Below are 20,512 nucleotides of genomic sequence, written 5' to 3' on the forward strand. Positions count from 1 at the left end.
ACTTTCCATTGTAAAACAGGGAGGCAGAATATTTAACCAGGCTGATTAGTTCTTTACCTGCTGGGCTAAGCCCAAATTATTATTTTTGAAAAAAACACTTTTATTCACACACCATACAGTACGTCCTAAGTGAAAATCAGTGGTTCCTGGTCTAATCACAGTTTTGCATTCATCACCACAATCATTATGAGAACATTCCCATTTCTTCCCAAACAAAAACTTTCCATACCCTTTATATCCCCTTATTATTGACATTTAGCTTTGGTGTACTGCATTTGTTACAATTAATGAAAGAATATAACTACAGACCTTTGTTTGCATTAATTGTATTTTTACCCTATTATTAACACCTTGCAGTAGTGACGTACATGTGTTCTAGTTCATGTAAAAACTTCCTTATATTTGTACAATTATCAGCCTATTATTCCAACCTCACACACACACACACACACATACACACACACATGCACTTGTATGGTCCAATCCAGCGACATGAGGCCACTCACTCACCATTTCCTGAATACTCTGCGCTCGCCCACTTCCTGCCTTCACTCCTGCTGATCCCTCTGCTTGGCATGCCCTTCCAGTCCTCTGCCCGGTAAATACTGACTCATTCTTGCAGGCCAGCTCCAATGTCATCATCCGTCTGTCTGTGTCCTTGGCCCCTGGCTGGCCCTTTCACCTGTGCTTGTGGGGCAGTATGAATATATTCCTAGAGAGTGCTGATTCTGCAGGCATCGTGCTAGGGCATGTTCCCCAATGTTGTTTCACATCTTGGCACACTTAGGACATGATATACTTGTCCAGTGCACTGGGGCAAACCGGAGAGAATGTGGAGTCGTGCCGAGGATATTCACAGCAGGTTCCAGCAGCTGCAGGGACCACCCACCACCCCCCACTCCCCGACGCCCCCAGCAATCCCCAGGACCAAGGGAATCAGTCTCCAACTTCTCACAAGAGCCCTTTGAGGGCCCTCCCACTTTCTCCACTTCCAGATGGGGAAGCTAAGGCATTTGGTCAGAGCCTGGACTCAGCCTGGCTCTATTTGTTGATTGACCTCACAGCAGGACACGTCCACCCTTGTCACGTGGTGCTCAGAGGTAAGTCTGTCTCTCCCTTACATTGTTCCCATTACCCACAATTTCTGGCTATAGCAGGTGTTTGAGCTAGAATGATCAATAATGAGTTGAGAAACTCAACTTCCACTAGCTCAGGAAAAAAAAAAAAAGCATTTATTGGCTCATATAACTGAGCAATCCAAGGAGTGGGGCTGGTTCAGATGCTCATGGATCCAAAGGTTCAAACTGTTTCTCTTTCTTTCTCTCTCTGACTCTCTCCCTCCCTTGGCTCTGCAACGTCTTATTTCACTCTCAGGCAGGTTCCTTAGACTTGCCATGGGGAAGAACGTGACCCTTTCTCTCCCCAGCATCCGTATGAACTTGGAAAGGCTGCCATCTGTGGTACCGTCACCCTGTCCACTGCTGGGAGCCCTGCCACACGATGACAGCCCCCAGGACCATGCAGAGTAGAGAAGGGGAAGTTCACAACAGAGGGGTTTCTGTTACCCCCAGAAGGAGAACAGGTTAACAAAAGCCACAGGTTATGCTTCAATAGGTACTCATGACAGGGGACCAACTTCAGAAAAGCTATAGAAGAGTTTCACAGCCCTTGGCTAGTTGGCCAACCTGCTGAGAAAGACTTCCTTGAGGTCAAGTTTAATTGAGATCATCAGGAAAGCCATTTCAAACTCATAGTCACAAACACATTCTTAAAATATTTGAAGCTCAGTACAAAAAGTAGTTGCCTAGAAGAGAAAGTTTGTGATGGGACAAAGTAGAAAGTGAGAATGGAAAGGCAGCAAGAGGCCTTGAATGCAAAGTTGAAGGCTTTGTTAGGCTTTATCCCATAGGATAAGGGGAAATGACAAACATGCAATTCCCACGCCATCACTTTCCTCACTTCCTCCATGACAGGCATTGCTAATCGATCAGGGAAGAGACTGGCTGAGCCTGAGTACCAGCTTCAGAAATCTTTCACTCTAGTTCTCCAGAACACTGCTAACAATCGGGGTGGGCATAATATAAAATCTATTTACCATTCCTGCTACAGATGGGTGAAGAGCCTTTGGATATTTTTAAAGGAGAGTGAGCAAACTCACACCTTAAAGCATTCCCAAGCCTTAAGCAAGAAACAGAAGATGCATCAGGTGTGGGATTAACATTTGAGATTCTCTTTTCATTCACATTTTGTTTCAGGTTTAAATAACCTGGAGAAAAATAATAGCAAGCAGTAGCTTGACTGCTGTCTTAGTGCCGTGTATCTGGAACTAGTTTGGTCAATGAACCTCTTGGAGAGATGGGAACTCAGTAGTGCTATGAGACAGAACTAATTAACAGGAGTGCAAGGATCCTGAAATCTTAGACTTAAAGTGGAGAAGAATTCATCGAACAAAGCTCAGCTAATCCTTCCAACAAGTTGGTGAGGCTGGTTATCTCCATTTTACTGTTGATGAAAAAGAAATTTAAGAGATGGAATGATTGTTTTCCCATCCCATGCTGTCTGGATAATAATCATGAAACTGAGAATAACTCTTTTAGATGTTGCTTCTACATTCCAAGCACCATTATAAACACTTGCGTTATCTCACTTCATCTCAACACAGCCCCGTTATCATCCTCTTTGTACAATTGCGGAAACAAAAGCACAGAGAGGTTAAGAAAGTTGCCCATGGAAACCCAGCCAGTAAGTGATGAAGCAGGATTCAAACCCGGGTGGGCAGACTCCCCAAACCCTTGCCCACTATATATGCTGACTTTCATTGGTAGAGCCAGGAGATGGCCCCACAGTCCCACCAAACCACGTTGCCTCCTCGTAAGTCAGAGGGGTGAAGGGTCTACACATGTGAACAAAGCAGATAATTGAAGCAATGACTTAGACCAGTGCTTCTCAAACCGTGACGTGAAGATTTGGATTCCCAGGTCAGGTATAGGACTGAGAGTCTGTCTCTAACAAACTCCTAATTGATGCCGATGCTGCTTGTCCATAGCCCATACTTTGAGTAGCAAAATCTTAGATGTGCATGTTAGAGGAGGGGAGTGAGGCTTGGGGACCCAGTTTATCCAGACGGCCACCTGCATGGATGTTTTGCTTTAGTAAGGGTCTATACTTATGGAGTATCTGCTCAGGGAAACCTCAATCTCTACCTCCCAATGCCAAGTAACAGGCAAAGGGTTTGACAAAGACCTTGATGGCTAAAGGGTCCCTGAGACCATCTGGCTGACTGTCTTGTTTTAAAGATGATGATACCAAGGCTTGGAGACAGTAAGAGATGGACCCAAGTTTGCACAAGCATAGGCTGAGCAGGGACCAAAATCCAGGTCCTCTGAGCCGTTGGTGATCTTTTGCATGACCGGAAGTATAGACATGTCACCACCACCACACATAGTTTCCCAAGAAGTATCTTCAGGCTCGCTCTCCTGGCAGGATTGGCAGGAGTCACCTCTGGGAGATCTTGGGTCACCAATTATTGAGCACCTCCTGAATACAGCTGAAGCTGGAAGGCAATGACCTGTCCTCAGACCTACCAGAAGCTGATGGCAGGGGGAGGGCCAGAGAGATTCCTGTGGTAAGTATGGTAGAAAAAAGCATGGATTCTGGAGTAGAAAATTCTAGAGTTTCCACATCTCACCAGCTGTGTGAGTTTAGGAAAACCTCTGGAAACGCATCAGTGAATGAGGGAGAATTGTATCTACCTCACCAGGTTGCTATGTTTAAGTGAGATACGTATACAACAGGCTTAGCAGAGTGCCTGGCACACAATTAGGAAGAAATTAAATATAGGCAACTTCTATTCCTTTTATTAAAAATGATCATTATACCTATACATTGATCAGTTAATTGTACAACCCTCTCTTTCCCTTCCTCCTTCTCTGTCTTATATCCTTTCCTCATCTTCTCAGTCTTTATTATTATTATTTTTTAAATTTTAGAATAGTTTGAGATTTATAGCAAAGTTGCAAAGTTGATTCCGTATACCTTGCTGCTCACTCAGCTTCTCCTATTTTACACCTTACCTTACAATTGTCACAACAGATGAAGGAATAGTGACACTTTATTATTAATTAAAGTCTGTGCTTTATTCAGACTTTCTTAGTTTTGCTCTAATGTCTGTTTGCTGCTCCAGGTCCCACATTACATTTACTTATGTCTCCTTAGGCTCTTTCTCGGCTGTGACAGTTTCTCGGACTTTCCTTGCTTCTGATGACCTTGGCAGTTTGGGTGAGTGCCGGCCAGAACTCACATAGAATCTCCCTCTTTTGGAAGTTGTCTGATGTTCTTCTCATAATTAGCCTGGGAACATGCCCTTTTCCTTTGATCAAATAATTTAAAGGAAGGCTAGCGGGAAGCCTGCACAGAGTTGGTAACCATGGAGTGAGGCTGGTAACTGAATGTAAGTCTCACCCTGTCTGGTCTCTGGCAGGTGATTTTAAGTCTAAAAGCTGATTCTACCCTAGTGAGTGTCACCACCATCTACTGGGCCTCGGTGCAATTGCCAGAGATGAGATGAGTGGATGCGATTGGCTTCTGAGGTGAACCTGAGCTGTGCAAGGTTATCAAGCCAAATTTGGTCAAAAATTAAATCCCTCCTTCAACGGTTGCTTCAAGAACAGGCAGAAAATGATGAGTTGCTGCATCGAAGTGATATTAATATGCTGGGTCAAATTATGTGCATTAAAAACTTATTCACTGTTGGAAAAAGTGGAAATTGACTTAACAAACATCGGCTAAAATCTAGCCTGGTTCAAGCATTCACCTTCGACCTACTGAACATGTATTAGCATTCCAAATTTAAGTGTTCATTAATCATGAGGTTTCAGAACTCCTGTTCTGTATCAAATGAAATATTGTGCTGCATTTTGACTTCATTAGAAAAATAAGAGCCAGTGAAGAATTGCTGTTCCAGCATTGGATATGAAAGAAAATTGAAACCCTACTAAAGTTTATTTATTATATTGTATCATATTATATTTATATATAATATTTCTTACTGAAATTAGAAAGCTCTGTTTCACACTGTGCAATATTGCACCCTATTTTGTTAGGAGCTTTGTGCAATGTTTGGCTCTGATTATGAATCCAACAAAAAGGTAATCCACAGTTTTCATATTAGGCTAAATGCAATGAAATTGATGTTTCTTAGTAGGTAAAAAAAAGTGGTGACTATCAGTAATCTCAAATGGCTCCACTTAATAACAATCAGTTTCTTTTTTTCGTTCAACCAATAGGGTGACTTCAAAGTCCTGTATTTTCATTTGAAAAAAAGGTTTCCAGGTCTTTCATAATAAGCTCTTTTACAAAGCAAGTTCATTGATTATCTCTAGGTTTTTAATATCATTGTTGTTAAGAAAATCATGCTTAAACATCCTTTAAAGGAGCCTTCTCGTTTTGGATAAAACCTCCTGAAGCACACAGATGTCTATGCGTACATATGTGCACACACGCACACACACACACACACACACACACACACACAGGGCATGCGAGCTCTGCACCTTGGGGGGAAAGAAGGTGCTGGAGAGTCTGTCCTTGTCTTTTGAAGTTCTAGTCTCCAGTCCATGCATGTTACAAAGAAGGCCAGTTGACCCGAAAAGGGAGACTTTTCAAGCCCCCTTTTCTCAGTGTTCAGGCTGTGAGTCACCATGCTCTTGGCATATCAGCATGCTACTTCCATCAGATGAAGTGGCAAGGATGTTTAAATTAAAAGCCCTCTGAAAAGGTCAGTAAGGGTGCCTGGGCAGAGCCCCGAAGCCCAGAGAACAAATGCATTCCCACATGGGGTGGGCTGTTCAGGGGAAGAAAGGGATGGCTAGGGCAGTAAGAACAGGACTGACCTGTAAGGACACCTCCTGCACTCCGCCACTCACTCATGTACTCACTCCCTTTTTTCATTCACCCAAGGAGTTCTTACAGAGCACCTACCGTGACCCAGGCTCTACTTCTGGCTGGGAATGCAATCAAGAATCATGTGGCCCTTGCTCTGAAGGGGACAGGGAAAATAAGGGGAAAAGGAAAAATATCAACCTTGACAATAGAGCGGGTAATTGCTCTGATGCAGGGAAGCATGAGACGCTTTGGGTAAGGGCATCTAACCTAGCCAGAGGCAGAGAAGAATTTCCCCAAAGTGTGCAACTGGTTACCAGAAACTCAACATGGTGGGGAAAAAGAATGTCATTTCTTTAATCGTTTTTTCAGTAATGGATTCTGTCCTTAAGATATGGTTGGTCTAGCCTGGAGTTCACTGCAGTAGGGACCCCAGGTCACTCCCAGGCGTCAAGTCCCAATTCATCTGCCCACAGAATAAAGTCCACATTTCTGAGTCTGACATGAGGCCTTTGTCTTCTGAACCCCAGCTAACTTCCAGCCCAATACTAGCCACCCTCTGTGCACATTCGCTGTTCTACCCCAACGCCAGCCTGTTTCAGGACTCTTCACCTCTATCAAACTACTATCTTTGCCTAGAATTCTCTTTACCTCTTATCTACTTGGCAAATACCCAGTCCCCTTGACTCCCTATTCCCACAGCAAAATTCATTGCCCCTTCATCTGGGCTCCTTTCACTATTTTACAGACTTCACTATTATTATAGTCAACGCGTCACCCCATCGTGCTTTATTTGTGTGCCTGCCATCCTCGTGATCTTGAGACTAGCCCAGTCTCAAGCCTGAAGATTAGAAAGCACTTAGCAAATATTTATTGGATTGAAATGGATTTTTTATTTATCAAGATTTGTCTAGTTGTCATAAAGAAACGATGCTCAAGTCAACGTAGTTTATTGGAAGTTCTTCATGACTGAGGAATGGCAGGTGTTGGGCTGGACCACCCTGACGCATAGACCTGGGGACTTGAGTATGGCCAGAACCCCTCTTCTTGTATCACATCTGTTTTTCTCTGCATGTCTGCTTTTATGTTTTGGTCTGATTTCCTCTACATGGTTGAAAATTTGGATGTTAGCAGTTCTGAGCTGACGGTTTTCCCTTTTCTGGAAGTCTCAGAGTGAAAAATCTCAGGGAGAGACACTTGATGGGTTGGGATTGCCTCATTCCTATGCTTAGACCCATCAGCCATGGCCAAACAGTAGGCTCCTGCAGAGGAGAGCCTGGGCCCCACCCAAACATGTGGTTGGGTTTGGGGGAGAAACAACTGCACCCAAGGAGGTGGGGAGTTGTTCCCAGAAGGGAAACGTTCTCTTGGTTTTCTGCCTGGGCTGGAAAAAATGTTGTGAACAAGGTAGATGAAGAGGTGTCGGCAGGTCATTCAAGGACTCACGGTAGGCTTCATCCAGACCAGTGTTTCCCAAGCTTCCCAAGGACGAAGACCCTTTAAAACATCAAAATACTGCACAGACCAACCCATCATAGAACTCGTACTTTTAACAAACCCCGACTGAGACACAACTTGATGATGAAAGGCATGACAGCTACCACTTGAGCTATTATCATGTCTAATTTGCATGGGTAAACTCGTTTAATCCTTGTGCCATGTTTGTGAGGTTGATACTATTATTATCCACAGTGTAGAGTTGAGGAAATTAAAGTTCCCCCAAGGCCAGATGCCTCGTGAGGTGCAGGGCTGGACTTCCAAAACAGATTGCTCATAGTCCAAAAAATCCATGCACTTTAGGGTACACCGCTGTCAAAAAGGGCCAAAAAGGCAGATGGGGAATTTGGTGGTGCTTTTAAGCATAGTTGCATTTTACTCACCACTGTACTCTCTACTGCCAGATGAAAATTAATTATCCATTTATGAGCTACATTCTTAAGTCAAAGGGGCCATGCATCCCTGCCACGAATCCCCTTCCATCGCCACATCCTTTCTACTCTCCCTCTGCCCTGCCGGCCCCTGCTCCAGCATCCTTTGGGGCCACTGGCTACAAAACTCTGAGGTCCACAGGCTGGCACCTTCCAGTGAGATGGGCTGAAATTCCACTCTGGGGCTGGGAGAGGGCAGAGGTAGAAAGGACATCAGCCCCATTAGGTTTACGACCTCGGAATTTACACACCTTTTTAAACATGGGAGAATCATGACCTAGAGAGTGACATTGTGTCATTGCGTGTGACCGAGGGGACGGAAAGAGAACCACACCCAGCAGGAGGCAAGGTTTGGTTGACTCACATGCACCCCTCTCCTTGCAAGGTCTAGTGAGCTAAAAGCAGATCTAAAAGCGCAACCAAGTTTTTTTTTTGTCTTTCCTTAAAAGCATCACCTGAACGAATTCGGTGACTCGTTTATAATTTGTCTTAAGTTGCACTGAACAAGTTTTACAACAAATAGTCCTGATGAAGGGTCATCTGCAGGGTTAGATGCCCCTGGTTTAGGATCACCTTCTTTGCAGAGTGGCTGCTAGGCTCCTGCTTCCAGTTTTCAGAAGCATTTGTGACTCCATAGCGCCACCAGGTGGCGACCCAGTCCTGAAAAACCAGACTTGGATAGGGAGAGGCTTTTTCCTTCCCCTTTGAATATTTCAATCTCATTTATTCCTTATGGGTAATCATACTTCATACCTACATAGCACAATGCCACAATAACATGTAATTACATTCGGCCTTTACAAAAACGCTATGAGAGTGGGGGTTATTTTCCCCTGAATTAAAGATGAGAAAGCGGAGTTTTGACTTCACTAAAGCCACACAACTTGTTTATGGCAGATGCGAGAACCGTACCCCAATCTTCTTCTCCAAGTCCTTCTTTCTTGCTCTGAAGATAGAAAAAGATGAAACATGTCACCATAATCCAAAACTAAGTCTGACAGCAACTGAGTGCAAGATTCTGGGGAAAGCTACATTGAGAAAATCCCAGATAAGGCCTCAACTCACAGCCTGCCATGGCTTGACTTAACAGAGAAGGCTAAAGAAAAAGAGAGCTGGAAAGGAAGGGAAATTCACTAGGTGATGTGGGACAAAGGGAGAAGGAGTCCAAAGCTGGAGAATGGTGGCGAATATGCCTTTGCACAAAACTTGTCATTACCAACTCTAATTTTTAAGGTGTCAAATATAATGATTCCGGGGGAACATACAAAATGTTATTAAAGGGACAGCCACAAGACCCCTCAGCTGCTTCCAGGGTGACACCAGACTTGGACTTTGCAGGCAGTTTTGTGTTGCTTATTGACCACAGTGATTGTGGGGCTCTAAGACCTGGATATTTTTACAACCAGACACACAGGAAGGGTTTTTCACACCCACATTTTTCTTAGGAACTTTATTAAAAGCAGTTTGACCCCAGCCATAACCGATGTATCTTTCAAGGAGTCTTAAATCCGTTCTACAGATGGAGTGATGTTTGTTAAGAAGGTCAATAATTGGCCCAGTGCCTCCCCCAACTCAATAAACTTTGAAATCTCTAAATGTAAGAGCAGGAATGTATACCAGAGTTCATGTGGGTCCATGCCACCAGTTTAAATTCACAAATTCAATTAATTTGGCCAATGTATATTGAGTACCTAAACTAAGCCCAGAGAGGTTATGTGTCACTTGACAAGGTCCTAGAGACCATGAAGTGGCGAAGTCTATTAGCTGGGTAATACTAGTTGCTGCAACCCCCAAATCTTGGGGGTTTAACCCCCTAGAAGTGTATTTCTACTTTATGTGAAGTCCAAAATGAAGTTTATAATCCACAGGGGGCTCTCCTCCAAGAGGTAACTCAAGGACCCAGGCAGCTTCTATCCTGTAGTTCTGCAGACTTGCTCTACTGGGTTGAAGTTTGGGTGGAAAAGGGTCTGTGCCCAAAAACCTAGGCTTGCCCAAGATTTTTATTGTACCAGAAGCCACGAGAGTAAGAAAGGGACGAACCTGGACTCTTATTCCAGCCCCAACACTTACTTACAAGCTATGGGATGTTGGGCAATGCACTAAACTTTGGATTCCTATTTTAAACTTAGGAATCAAGCTGCTTACTTTATAGGGAGGTGGTAAGGACTAGGTGAGGGAATGAATGAAAAGTGCAGAGCCTTTATAATAAATAGATTTAATAAGCGTGCCACGGTACCATGCTTGATGTATAGATGTTTTAAATACTCAACTGCAGCAATTCACTACCCCCTACCTCCCTATCACCTTCCTTGTCCTCTTACTCGTCAAACTTGGCAAGTTACTTTCCATGCACTGAGCTTCTAGAGGGTTGAGACCGAGTTCCTCTATCCTCCACCATCCCATGTCTTGCACAGTTTTTGGGACATAGTAGATGATAAACAAATATTTGTTAAGAGGGTGAAATATATATAGAAGCTGTTTTAGGAGCTCTCATTCCAGGTTGCACATAAGAATTACCTGGAAAAATTTTTTTAATCCTGCTATCTGGGATACACCCCAGAGATTCTAATTTAATTAAGCTAAGGCAAAGTTTTCAAACCTTGGCTGCTGTGGTCGTTTGGAGCTGTTTCATGCCCCCAGAAAAAGGCCATGTTCTTTTAATCCATTCCTGTGGGTGTAGACAATTTGATCAGGTTATTTCCATTGAGATGTGACCCACCCCATTCAGTGTGAGTTTTGGTTGTCTTGCTGGTGTCCTTTATAAGAGGATAAAACACATATAGAAGCTAAGAGATGAAATTAAGAGAAAGCTCCTAGAGAAAACCCCTGGAGAAGCTAAGAAAGAACCCACAGAAGCTCAGAGAGGAAGCCACTGGAACCAGAAGGTGGAAGCAGTGAAATGTGGGGGAGAAAGAAGGACCAGCAGACTCCAGCCATGTGCCTTCTCCTGAGACAGAGGTGTCCCAGATGCCAGCAGCCTGTCTTCAGAGTCCAGGTATTTCCAGTTGATGCCTTGAGTTGAGACATTTTTCACAGCCTAAGAACTGTAAATTGTAAATTAATAAATCCCCATTGTAAAAGCCAGCCCACTTCTGGTATGTCACATTTCATCAGCTTTAGCAAACCAAAGCAGCTGCCTATTAGAATCACCTGAGAAAATTAAAAATCCATGCTCTGGCTACACCCCTGACTGATATTAGCCTGGGTGGGACCCAGGACTCTGCATTTTTACAAATTCCCCCCAGGTGATTCTATTTTATAGCTGGTACTGTCATGAGATGGAGAGCTAAGTCATGCCCACAAGCAATGGGTTATTACATTATTCTTAGATAAATGCAAAAACAAAATTAGGAGTGTAGTGAGTCACTGTTTTGCATAGGCCAAATAAAATTTTATTTTCTGTTCTTTCTGATTTTGTTAATTTCATTTAATTTTCATGCCTATAGAACTGCTCTCTTTCAAGCCTACTTCTCTTTTTTGGCTATTTTGCTACAGATTTTGGGTAATTGAGGTGCTAGCTGTAGAGTCTAGGTCTATTTTTCATAAGGCTAGAGTCATAGTTCTGAAATTATTCTTTTCCTGCTCAAACAAATATGTGCTATTTGCTGAACTTTCTTTAACTACAAGTCCAAGCTCTCATGCAACAGAATGTGGAAAAATTCATGGCTTGTTCATAAGGCCAAACTGGAAATTGATGAATGTGCTACATATTTAAACTTTCATAGAAGTCAGACAATTAAAGTAAAACTTCTTTTACAAAAAGGGGGTGCAAGCTTCTCACTCTTGGGGCCATCGGTACAGGTTCCATATAGCATCACTGAACTCTGTAAGCTCCTGAAGGAGATGTTTCCAATATTTGGAGATGCTGCAGAACAAGAATTCATGCAACTGGACTTGTTTAGAAATCCCATTGAGCCAACCTGAGAATATTGGATTGAAAACATCACAGCATAGAAGGGATTTTCCTGTATCCAGGAGAGGTCAGCTCTAAAAAACAACAACAACAAAAAAGAAGATGAAAAACTCTTTGTTAGTCATTTGCAGCTTATCTGTAGGATCAAAACATTGTTTTAAATTTTCATCATATATGTGTACGTATGTAAACCGTTGGAATAAATACGCAAGTGCCAAAAATAACAAAAACAAAACAATAAATAAATATGCAAGTGTCAACATTTATCTCTGGATGGTGGGACTTGAGGTGGGTTTTTTTTCCTTCTTTACATTTTTATGTTGCATTTGAATTATTTCTTTTTTATGATCTGCATGTATTATTTGCACAAAGACAAAAAATAAAGAATCAGCTTTCAAAGAAGAAAGAGACGTGGGTAGCGTGTTCTACACACACCAAGGAGCTTTTGGGCCCAAATGTCCTCCTCTTCCTCTGGGACAGGTCTGGATGGCTCCACAGCCTTGATTCCTACAGGCCAGAGCAGCAAACCCTAAACCAGCTCCAGCCCACTGCAGTGGTCCTGGCTGTCCTGGAGCTTTCAGAAAAAGGCAAATCTGTTTTGTGGCATTAGTTATCAAATAGTCATTTATCAGGACACCTGCTTTTTCTCTTTTTGTTTTCCTGCATAGATAATATGAGTAATCTCAGAAAGTCTCTTTTTGAACTCAAAGTGCAGAAACAAGCCTAGATTTCCTTGTAAACTAGCTCTTTTCTGGTGCCTCCAAATTAATGGAGGGTGCTGCATTCAAGGATATAGATCAGGAATACATTTTGTTTTTACAAAACAAAATGTTTGTTCTCTTCCGAGTAGCATTTGGAGGGGATTAAATCTATCCTTATCAATTTATCTCTACTCTGATGCAATGAAGAAAAATGATGATTTTGAAGAGTGAACCAAACACTCCCCCACTCCTGCACCATGGTTTCAGGAATCCAAGTGACGTGACATCTCCATGGTGACATGGAGGGCGGAAGTAAAGCTGGGGTTCGAACTCAAGCCTGCAGCATCCCATGGGTTCTGCCTCCCTGTTCAGGCTGCAGGAGGTCCATTCCTTCCCACGTTCTACCCACTTCTCATTAGATCTAAGAGGTGAAGCCCACACCTTCCTCGCCCCAAGCCCCGAACTGAATACCTGGGGATCTTTCCCGTAAGGTAACGTATGAAGACATGCACAGGACGGCAGCAAAATCCCAAGTGCCCATGGGTGAAGTCTTCCAGCCTCTCACCCAGGCCCCCAAAAGCAGTTGACTGGTAGGAAAAGTCTCTAACTGGCATTCCAAATACTTGGTCTCTAGTTCCCACCACATAACATTGAGTTCTACCCATAACAGGCATTCTCAACCTTGGCTGCACATGAAAATCAATTTTGGGGGGGTGGGGGGGTGGTTAAAAATTCAGATGCCCGGGCCCCCAACCTAGATACTGATGAAATGGTCTTGGGTGAGGGCTGGACATCAGCATTTTTAAAAGCCTTCCTGGGGGGCGGGCCACGGTGGCTCAGCAGGCAGAGTTCTCACCTGCCATGCTGGAGACCCGGGTTCAATTCCTGGTGCCTGGCCATGCAAACTAAAAATAAAAGCCTCCCTGGGGTTCTCACTTCCCTCCAGGGTCCAGCACCGCTGTGATGTCCTCAGCCTTAGTCCCTCTAGTCTGCCTGGACATCTTCAGTCCCACCCCACACCCCTGCTGAGAATGTGGGGCAGGAACAGCAGCTGTGAGAGGCACTCAAGTGCCCCTTAGTTAGTCTCCACTGGGCTATGGGAGCAAAGCAGAGGAATTACCTGCGAGGAGCCCTTCTCCGTCACCCTTGGAAGAAGCTGATAATTGTGGCAAAGACGGACTGGAGGAACTCCCAGAAAAATTCTCTGGCCATCTTCTCTGCCTCATCCCTTCCGGGCCTGGGTCCCGGCGGGTTGGTCTTGACCGTGGGTTGGGTGCTGGACTTGGATTTTTCCAGCTCTTCCACGGAGCCCTGTCCGAGCTGACTTGCTTTACTGGTGTGCGCTGGGGCCATGGCCTGCAGAGGTGGCCTTGTGGCCATCTCAGGCTGCTGGTGAGGAGCTGGGCTGCCCTGGAGGCTGGAAGCCACCTGCTTCATGTGCACTTGGGGCCCAGCCTTCAGGCACACGGACGGCCTCAGCACGGGGGCCCCCTGGCATGCGTGGTCCAGGTGCCTCAGCTCCTGTAGGACTTGACTCCAGTACGGGTTGGGGTTGGCAGCAAAGGAACGGCACACGCCGGGCTGCCCTCTGTACTCGCACCAGTACGCCCTGTGCTGGTTGTGACACTCAACGCGGAGCTGGACTACCCCTTGGCCACTGGTGTGCATCACACAGGAGTCTCTCCCTCGCGTCTGGAAATGGAATTCTTCCCCGTGGCCTCCTTGCTCCTGCCTCGGGGCCTGGCCCAGGGTCCCCAGGTCAGACAAGGCCACCAGCAGGAGGCAGGGGATGAGCCTCATGGTGATGTCCCGTAAGCCTGCCTATAACTGGAGGGAGGACGTGGAGCTGACAGGACACCCTTTAAAGGGTGCTGCACAAAGGGCTCTTTCTCTACCAGGGTGGTCGGGGTGTTCCCAGGCTAAAGAAAGACATACACACACACAGAGGCTTGGACGTGCGCCATCTGGCCAGAGCAGACTGGCCACCGGGCACCGCCCGCCAAGGGAATGGCCTTCCTGGGCACAGCAGGAGAGCCAGTGAGTCCATGGCTCTCCCTGTGTCACACGCACAATTTGGGGTTTGGGGTTTTGCACTTTTCCAATCGTAGGGAGCGCCCTCTGTAACGGATGCTCCTAAAGGAACAGTCCTCCTTATTGAAATAAAAGTGGGCATCTGCCAAATTGAGGCAGGGAAGCGCTGCAGAGGTTTGTGGCTTGTGGTCTGGGCTATTTTGAGGCTCTTCCTTGCCCCTTCGGGGCTCCACCTTGGGGGATGCCAAGTAACTGAGCCACGCCCCCACCACCATAAGTCTTGTGAGATGACCTAGCATATAGAAAAAAGGGCACTGAGGTTGTGTGTGTGTGTGTGTGTTTAAAAGGGCTGTGTGAGAGTGTGTGCCAGACACACAAGCCCGTGGAGAGAGCCGTCCCTCAGAGCTGAGAGTCCCCTGGAGCCTCCCAGGGCTGCTCTGCCAGTGCCGCAGCCCAGTGCCCAGCTCCCTGCCTGGACACACACGAGGAGTCCAAGTCGAATATGAGGGACGGAATCTTGGCCTTCTCACAAGAAATATGGACTCATGGCATCTTGCTATAATATAGTTGTTTTTTTTAAATGCTGTCTTGACCCGGCTCTGCGGCCCTGGTTAGAGGACTCTGTGTTCCCTTTCTTAAGTAGCCAGTTAAGTCTACACCCAACCATTCTCTTTATTGGGAATTGTGTGCCCCAGTTTGGATGAGTTCTGGGTCTCGGCATTCTGGTGGGTGTGGACTACTGTAAATAAAATCTCTTCTAGATGTTACTTCAGTTAAGGTGAGGCCCAACTGAATCAGGTGGGCTTTACTCTCAGTTACTAGAGTCCTTAATAAACATAGTGAAAGTCAGACAGAGAGAGATTGAAGCCAGGGGGAGCAGCCAGAAGCTGGAAGTCAACTGAACCTGGAAGAGAAGTCATCACCATGTGCATTGCCATGAAAAGCCAAGGACCCCCAACAATGCCTGCTCATCAGAAGATATCAACCCCAGGTGGAAGCCAGCCTTCTAGGCTCTGAAACCGTGAGCCAATAAATTCCCACTGTTTAAGCCAGCCCATTGTAGGGTATTTGTTTTGGCAGCCAGGAAACTAATGCAGGACCCCACTGTCCAGGACCCAAGGCCAGGTACCAAACAGCCAGAGGCAGCCCGTATGCCCCAGAGCCTGTGAAGTTATTCACATTAGCCCACCCACTGGGAATCTCTGAAACCCAGCTAATCCCATCACACTTGCCAATCTTAAGCCCCCTCCTCTGGCTCCAGCTTGCTCTTACCCTGTCCCCAGGTGCCACCCCCTGTATGTCCCTGTGGGGCAATCTTCTTTCCTTCAGAGCTGTAACAAAGTGCTTTGCCTTTCATCTATCCCAGTGATTAGTGCTGTCTCCCGCCATCCAAAGAATCTGTAATCATACCTAACATCATATAAAGTACTCACACGGCCTCCCATTCCATAAGGACAGCCTGAGCCCTGAGAAGAATCTGTGAAGTTAGAACTAAAACCAGGGCAAGCTTGGATAGCCACTGAGTGCTCAGGGCCAGGCATGCCTGGCCTACCAAAAGAATACACCTACTCCAGCCTGGAAGGCAGCAGCGAAAGTGCCCAGGAGATGGTATTAAATCTGTATTTGGCCAGACATGGCAGACAATTAGCTGGGTGAAGAAGGGTAGAGGTCAGGTTCTCAAGGCAGATGGCAGTGCCTTCAAAGGGCCGAGCTCCTGATACATCGGCTCATGAGCAGCAAGTCATGTCTATAGTCAAGACGCCCAAGGCAAGGAAACCACGGCAAGAGGTAAGGTTGGAGCGGGGATTCTGCAGGCCCTGTAGCAACCACCTGGCCCTCTGCAACCATGCCACCAAGGCACACACCCCCACCCCACTCTGGTCAGAGGGCAGAAGGCTCAGCCAGGTGACTAAGCCGCCATGCGAATCAGATTGAGAATCCTATGGAGGTGCTCCAGGCTCTCTCCATGAGCCAGCTAGAAGAGGGCAGGTGGGTTTTAGCTCCCACTTAACAACATATGGTAGCCCTGAGATTATGGCCAGTGTTCTAGTTTGCTAGCTGTCGGAATGCGATATACCAGAAACAAAATGGCTTTTAAAATGGGGAATTTAATAAGTTGCAAGTTTATAGTTCTAAGCTATGAAAATGTCCCAATTAAAGCAAGTCTATAATAATGTCCAAATTAAGGCACCAAGAGGTTATCTTCACTCAAGAAAGACTAATGAAGTTCAGAGTCTCTTTCTCAACTGGAAAGGCACGTGGTGAACATGGCAATGTCTGCTAGCTTTCTCTCTAGGCTTCTTGTTTCATGAAGCTCCCTGGGGGGCATTTTCCTCCATCTCCAAAGGTCTCGGGCTGTGTGGGCTCTGTGCTCTTGTGGATCTCGTCACTCTCTTGCTCTTTTAAAGGATTCCAGTAAACTAATCAAGACCCACCTGGAATGGGTGGAATCACAAGTCCATGGACGCCATCTAATCAAAAGTTACCACCCACAATTGGGTGGGTCACATCTCCACGGAAGCAATCAAAAAGCTCCCAGCCAGTGATATGGAATGAGAATTAAGGGGCATGACTTTTCTGGGATCCACAATTCAAACCAGCACAGCCAGTGTTTCCCAAATGCCTATCTAGTTTGATTTTATCCTGATGGGAAATTATCGAAAGAAAGAAAGAATCACCTTCATCTCCAGCTTGATTTTCAGAACAGGTTAAGCATGGGAGCTTTCTGCAGTAGCTGCTCTGCTGCCTGGAGACCTCTTTTCCCTCAGCATAGCAGAGCTGGCTCCTTCCTGCCACTTTTGCAGAGGCTTCCCCTGACCACCCAATCTCTTTAAAAAGAGCCCCTCGGTTACTCCGTCACTTCTTCCTGCTCTGCCTTTCTGAAAAGTGCTGATTGCTGTTATTTTCATAGTTTGTCCATTTTTCAGCTGGGGAGGGACATGATCAGATTTCCATTTTATGAGATTTATCTGACTGCAATGTTGAGAAAGTGTTGGGGGTAGTGCACGCAAGGCTATAAGCCAGAAAGTTAGTTGGTAAGATGATGCTGTAACCAAGCTAGCTGTGTACTGGGTGAGCTGCTCTAACAAAAATACCCAAATTACAGTGCCTTAAATAAGATAGGATTTTCTTTCTTTCTCATGAACTGGTTAAGAGATGAGAGGTAAAGGCTACCAGGCAGTTATTCTTCTTTAACACTGATGTCCTAAGGTTTGTCTGCTTGTCATTATTTCCCAGCCAGTGGGAAAAGTCCAGGGCAGTTTTGTCTTGGTAGATACTGCAGACACTTTCCCTCACCTGCCATTGGCCTACACCCAGTCACTTAGCCACATCTAGCTGCATGGGAGCCTAGAGAATGGAGTCCCTACGTTGAGAGTTATATGCCCAGCCAAATCTCAGGGCTCAGCAGCTTAAAAGAACAAGGAGAAGCCACAGTGACTGAGAGTATTACAAAAGCCCATATGAAGGTGGCAGATGGGGGATGGAGAGGAAAACACAAGGTGGAAAGGAAGACCTCTGCAGGTAACTGGTGACAGAGAGGGCAGGAAGGGACAGAGAAAGCAGACTTGGTTGATTCCTCCAGCTCAGATGATAGAGCAAAGTTTGAGCAATTCAAGAAAGGGAACACAGGGGCAGAGCCAGTCTGCCAGTAGCAGTGGTGGTGAAAGTGGTGTGCAGGCAAAGGGTAGCAGCTTGGTTCAAGGCAGGGTGCAGTATACCATGGCCTAGGGCCAAATCTGGCCAACCTGTATTTTTTTTTGGCATGGGCAGGCTCCGGCAATGAAACCTAGGTTTCCAGCATGGCAGGTGAGAATTCTGCCACTGAGCCACCATTGCATCACCCTGGCCAACCTGTTTTTATAAAGTTTTATTGGTACGTAGCCACGTCCATTTGTCTACATATCATCTGTGGCTCGTTCTGTGCCACAACAGCACAGTGAAGTAGTCACAACAGAGACCGTAAGATATTTACTATCTGGCCCTTTACAGAAAAGGTTTGCTGACCTCTAGTTGAAGTTATTTCAGAGTATCTGTGGGACATCCTGATAGAGTGTACAGTGGGCCCAAGGGTTCCTAGAGCTTGACTGTAGCTACGTAAAAAGTTCTGAGAACGAGGACAGGTAAAGCTGGGATAGTGAATTAAGTCGCCCAAGGGAAAGGGAGATGGTGGATCAGGAGCCCTTCAAAGGAGAGGTAGGGTGGTAGCCAGAGTGCAGTGAGCTGAAGGACGAATGCGGGAAAGAAAGTGGCAATAGAGATGTGCCAAAAATTCTTTTGAGAAAATTATTTGTGAGGGGGAAGGGAGAGAGAAAACATGTTGCACTAATGCATGAGATGTTCTGAGGGGCTGGGGAAGGGTTTATTTTTTCAAAAAGCTGAAGCCTTCAAATCTGCATCTGACACAGGAGATACTGAGAAATGAACAGATAAAAGTTGCAAGTGTTAAGCGGTGGTGTGGTAAATTCAGTTGCCTTGAATAATTTGAATTTAAAAATTCGTGGGTTCTACAAATCAGGTTTTACAAAAATGGCAAGCTAAGAGGCGATTTCCTCTGAAATAAATACACAAAATCTAGCTTACTTTGTCCAAATTGCTAGCCTCCTGTGTGTAGTCTGAAACTAACAAAAAAATCCCTCAATTTGCATACATGTTTCAGAGGACGTCAGATAAAGTGTAGTTTGAGTGTGATAGGCATTTAAGTGTGTAGATAATCCCAGTTACTTGGATTTCTAATCTACAGTGGCTTCAGATCCTAAAAATTGATGTACGGGGCTTTTTTGGACAAGGTAGAGTCAACAGCCCTCTTTAAGGAAAGAGGACACTGGCACTGACCCTGGGTTACTTCCCTATTTTGGACACTTTAATGACAGGGAGGCCATGGGACAAACATAGAACATATGACTAAACACAGAACATAGCCAATTTAAAATTGAACAGTCTCTGGGTCTACTCAAGGAAGCAAAGCACAGACCCTGTTTTTCAGGTTCCATTTTATTGACTAGAATCAGGGTGGTAATTCGCACATGAAAAAACCTGGTTAAAAAACTTACATTTTGAATTTTATAATATAAATGCTAAATTTCATTTGATAAATTTTAGAATCCTCATGGATAATCTGATTGACATTTGTTACCAAATTATCCAGCAGCATTTCAATTAATGATTATGCTTATAAATCAGAAAACTCCCCTTAAGCGTACTGGGCACATCTATTAAAATAACTCCATTTTCTAATGAGCAGCATTTTTTTTCTTTCCAGGTCTCTCTCCATTTTCAATTTGCTAGATGGATCACAGGTTTCCCAGTGAGTCAAAGTGAACACGATACATTTTTGAAAAAGTGGGCAGAAAACCACCAGAGAGAAAGGATACGTATGCTGCAGGTTTCACATTTTTCGTGAAAATGGATTATTTTCAACAGCACCACTAAGCAACACTGCATGATGGTAAACTCATTTAGGAAGTCAATCATACAATACTCATTTGTTTGAAACACTCTGACTGGGGTAACACAAGGTCTATACAAAATTTACTATACACAAAATGCATCTTTCCTGTAAACGGGTGTATGCTTAGCAGTCTTCATATGACGCTAGGTTAAAATCAAGCCATCACATTTGAATAGCTATTTGACACAGAAGTGCATCAAATGGAAACACACACCCTATGTTATAGGGTCGAAATGGAAACCAAGTGTAAAAGAAAACGAAGGGGGGAATTATCCTTGAGTAGTGATGGAGACAGGGGCCATAAATGTAATTGTGCTCGTTCCCAACAAAGCACTGCGCAGAGGTAAATGGCCTCGTCTCTACAGGTGTCTCCTTGGGGCCCCAGCGAATGCCCAGGTCAGCCGCAGAGGTTCTCCTGCACTGGGGAAGCACTTGCAGACCCAGAAACTATCAAAAGTCTGTGATCTTTTCTGCTTTGAGTGTCTTGATGCTGAAAGGAAGGCCACACAACATTTTAGAAACTGGCTTCGAATTTCTAAAACAGAACTACTGAAGAGAAAACCAGGAATGCGGAATCCTAAAATGGTCCCCCCACCAGGAGCCAACCACT

The 20,512-nt window shown here is 45.1% G+C and overlaps 2 protein-coding genes across 12 annotated transcripts in view; both read right to left on the reverse strand.

Annotated features, from left to right (window-relative positions):
- Window positions 1–20,512, reverse strand: part of PROM1 (prominin 1) — a 326,288-nt gene that overhangs the window by 84,335 nt on the left and 221,441 nt on the right. For 10 of the 11 annotated variants that reach the window (XM_077136450.1, XM_077136447.1, XM_077136448.1 and 7 more), the window contains one exon: window positions 19,428–20,392. The exons of the other annotated variant lie outside the window; for it this stretch is intronic. The gene's annotated coding sequence lies outside the window, so the exon portion shown is untranslated. Of the gene's footprint in view, window positions 1–19,427; window positions 20,393–20,512 lie in introns of those variants that run through there. 11 annotated transcript variants of the gene reach the window in all.
- FGFBP2 (fibroblast growth factor binding protein 2) lies at window positions 13,396–14,984 on the reverse strand. The gene has a single exon (XM_077137119.1). The coding sequence runs from the start codon at window positions 14,220–14,222 to the stop codon at window positions 13,563–13,565; it is 660 nt and encodes a 219-aa protein (XP_076993234.1). The 5' UTR covers window positions 14,223–14,984; the 3' UTR covers window positions 13,396–13,562.

This window comes from Tamandua tetradactyla, chromosome 19 (assembly GCF_023851605.1).
Source record: "Tamandua tetradactyla isolate mTamTet1 chromosome 19, mTamTet1.pri, whole genome shotgun sequence".
NCBI classification, from domain to species: domain Eukaryota; kingdom Metazoa; phylum Chordata; class Mammalia; order Pilosa; family Myrmecophagidae; genus Tamandua; species Tamandua tetradactyla.

Coding starts and splice junctions, on each gene's coding strand:
- FGFBP2 (XM_077137119.1), bottom strand. CDS start 14,222: ATGAGGCTCATCCCCTGCCTCCTGCTGGTGGCCTTGTCTGACCTGGGG.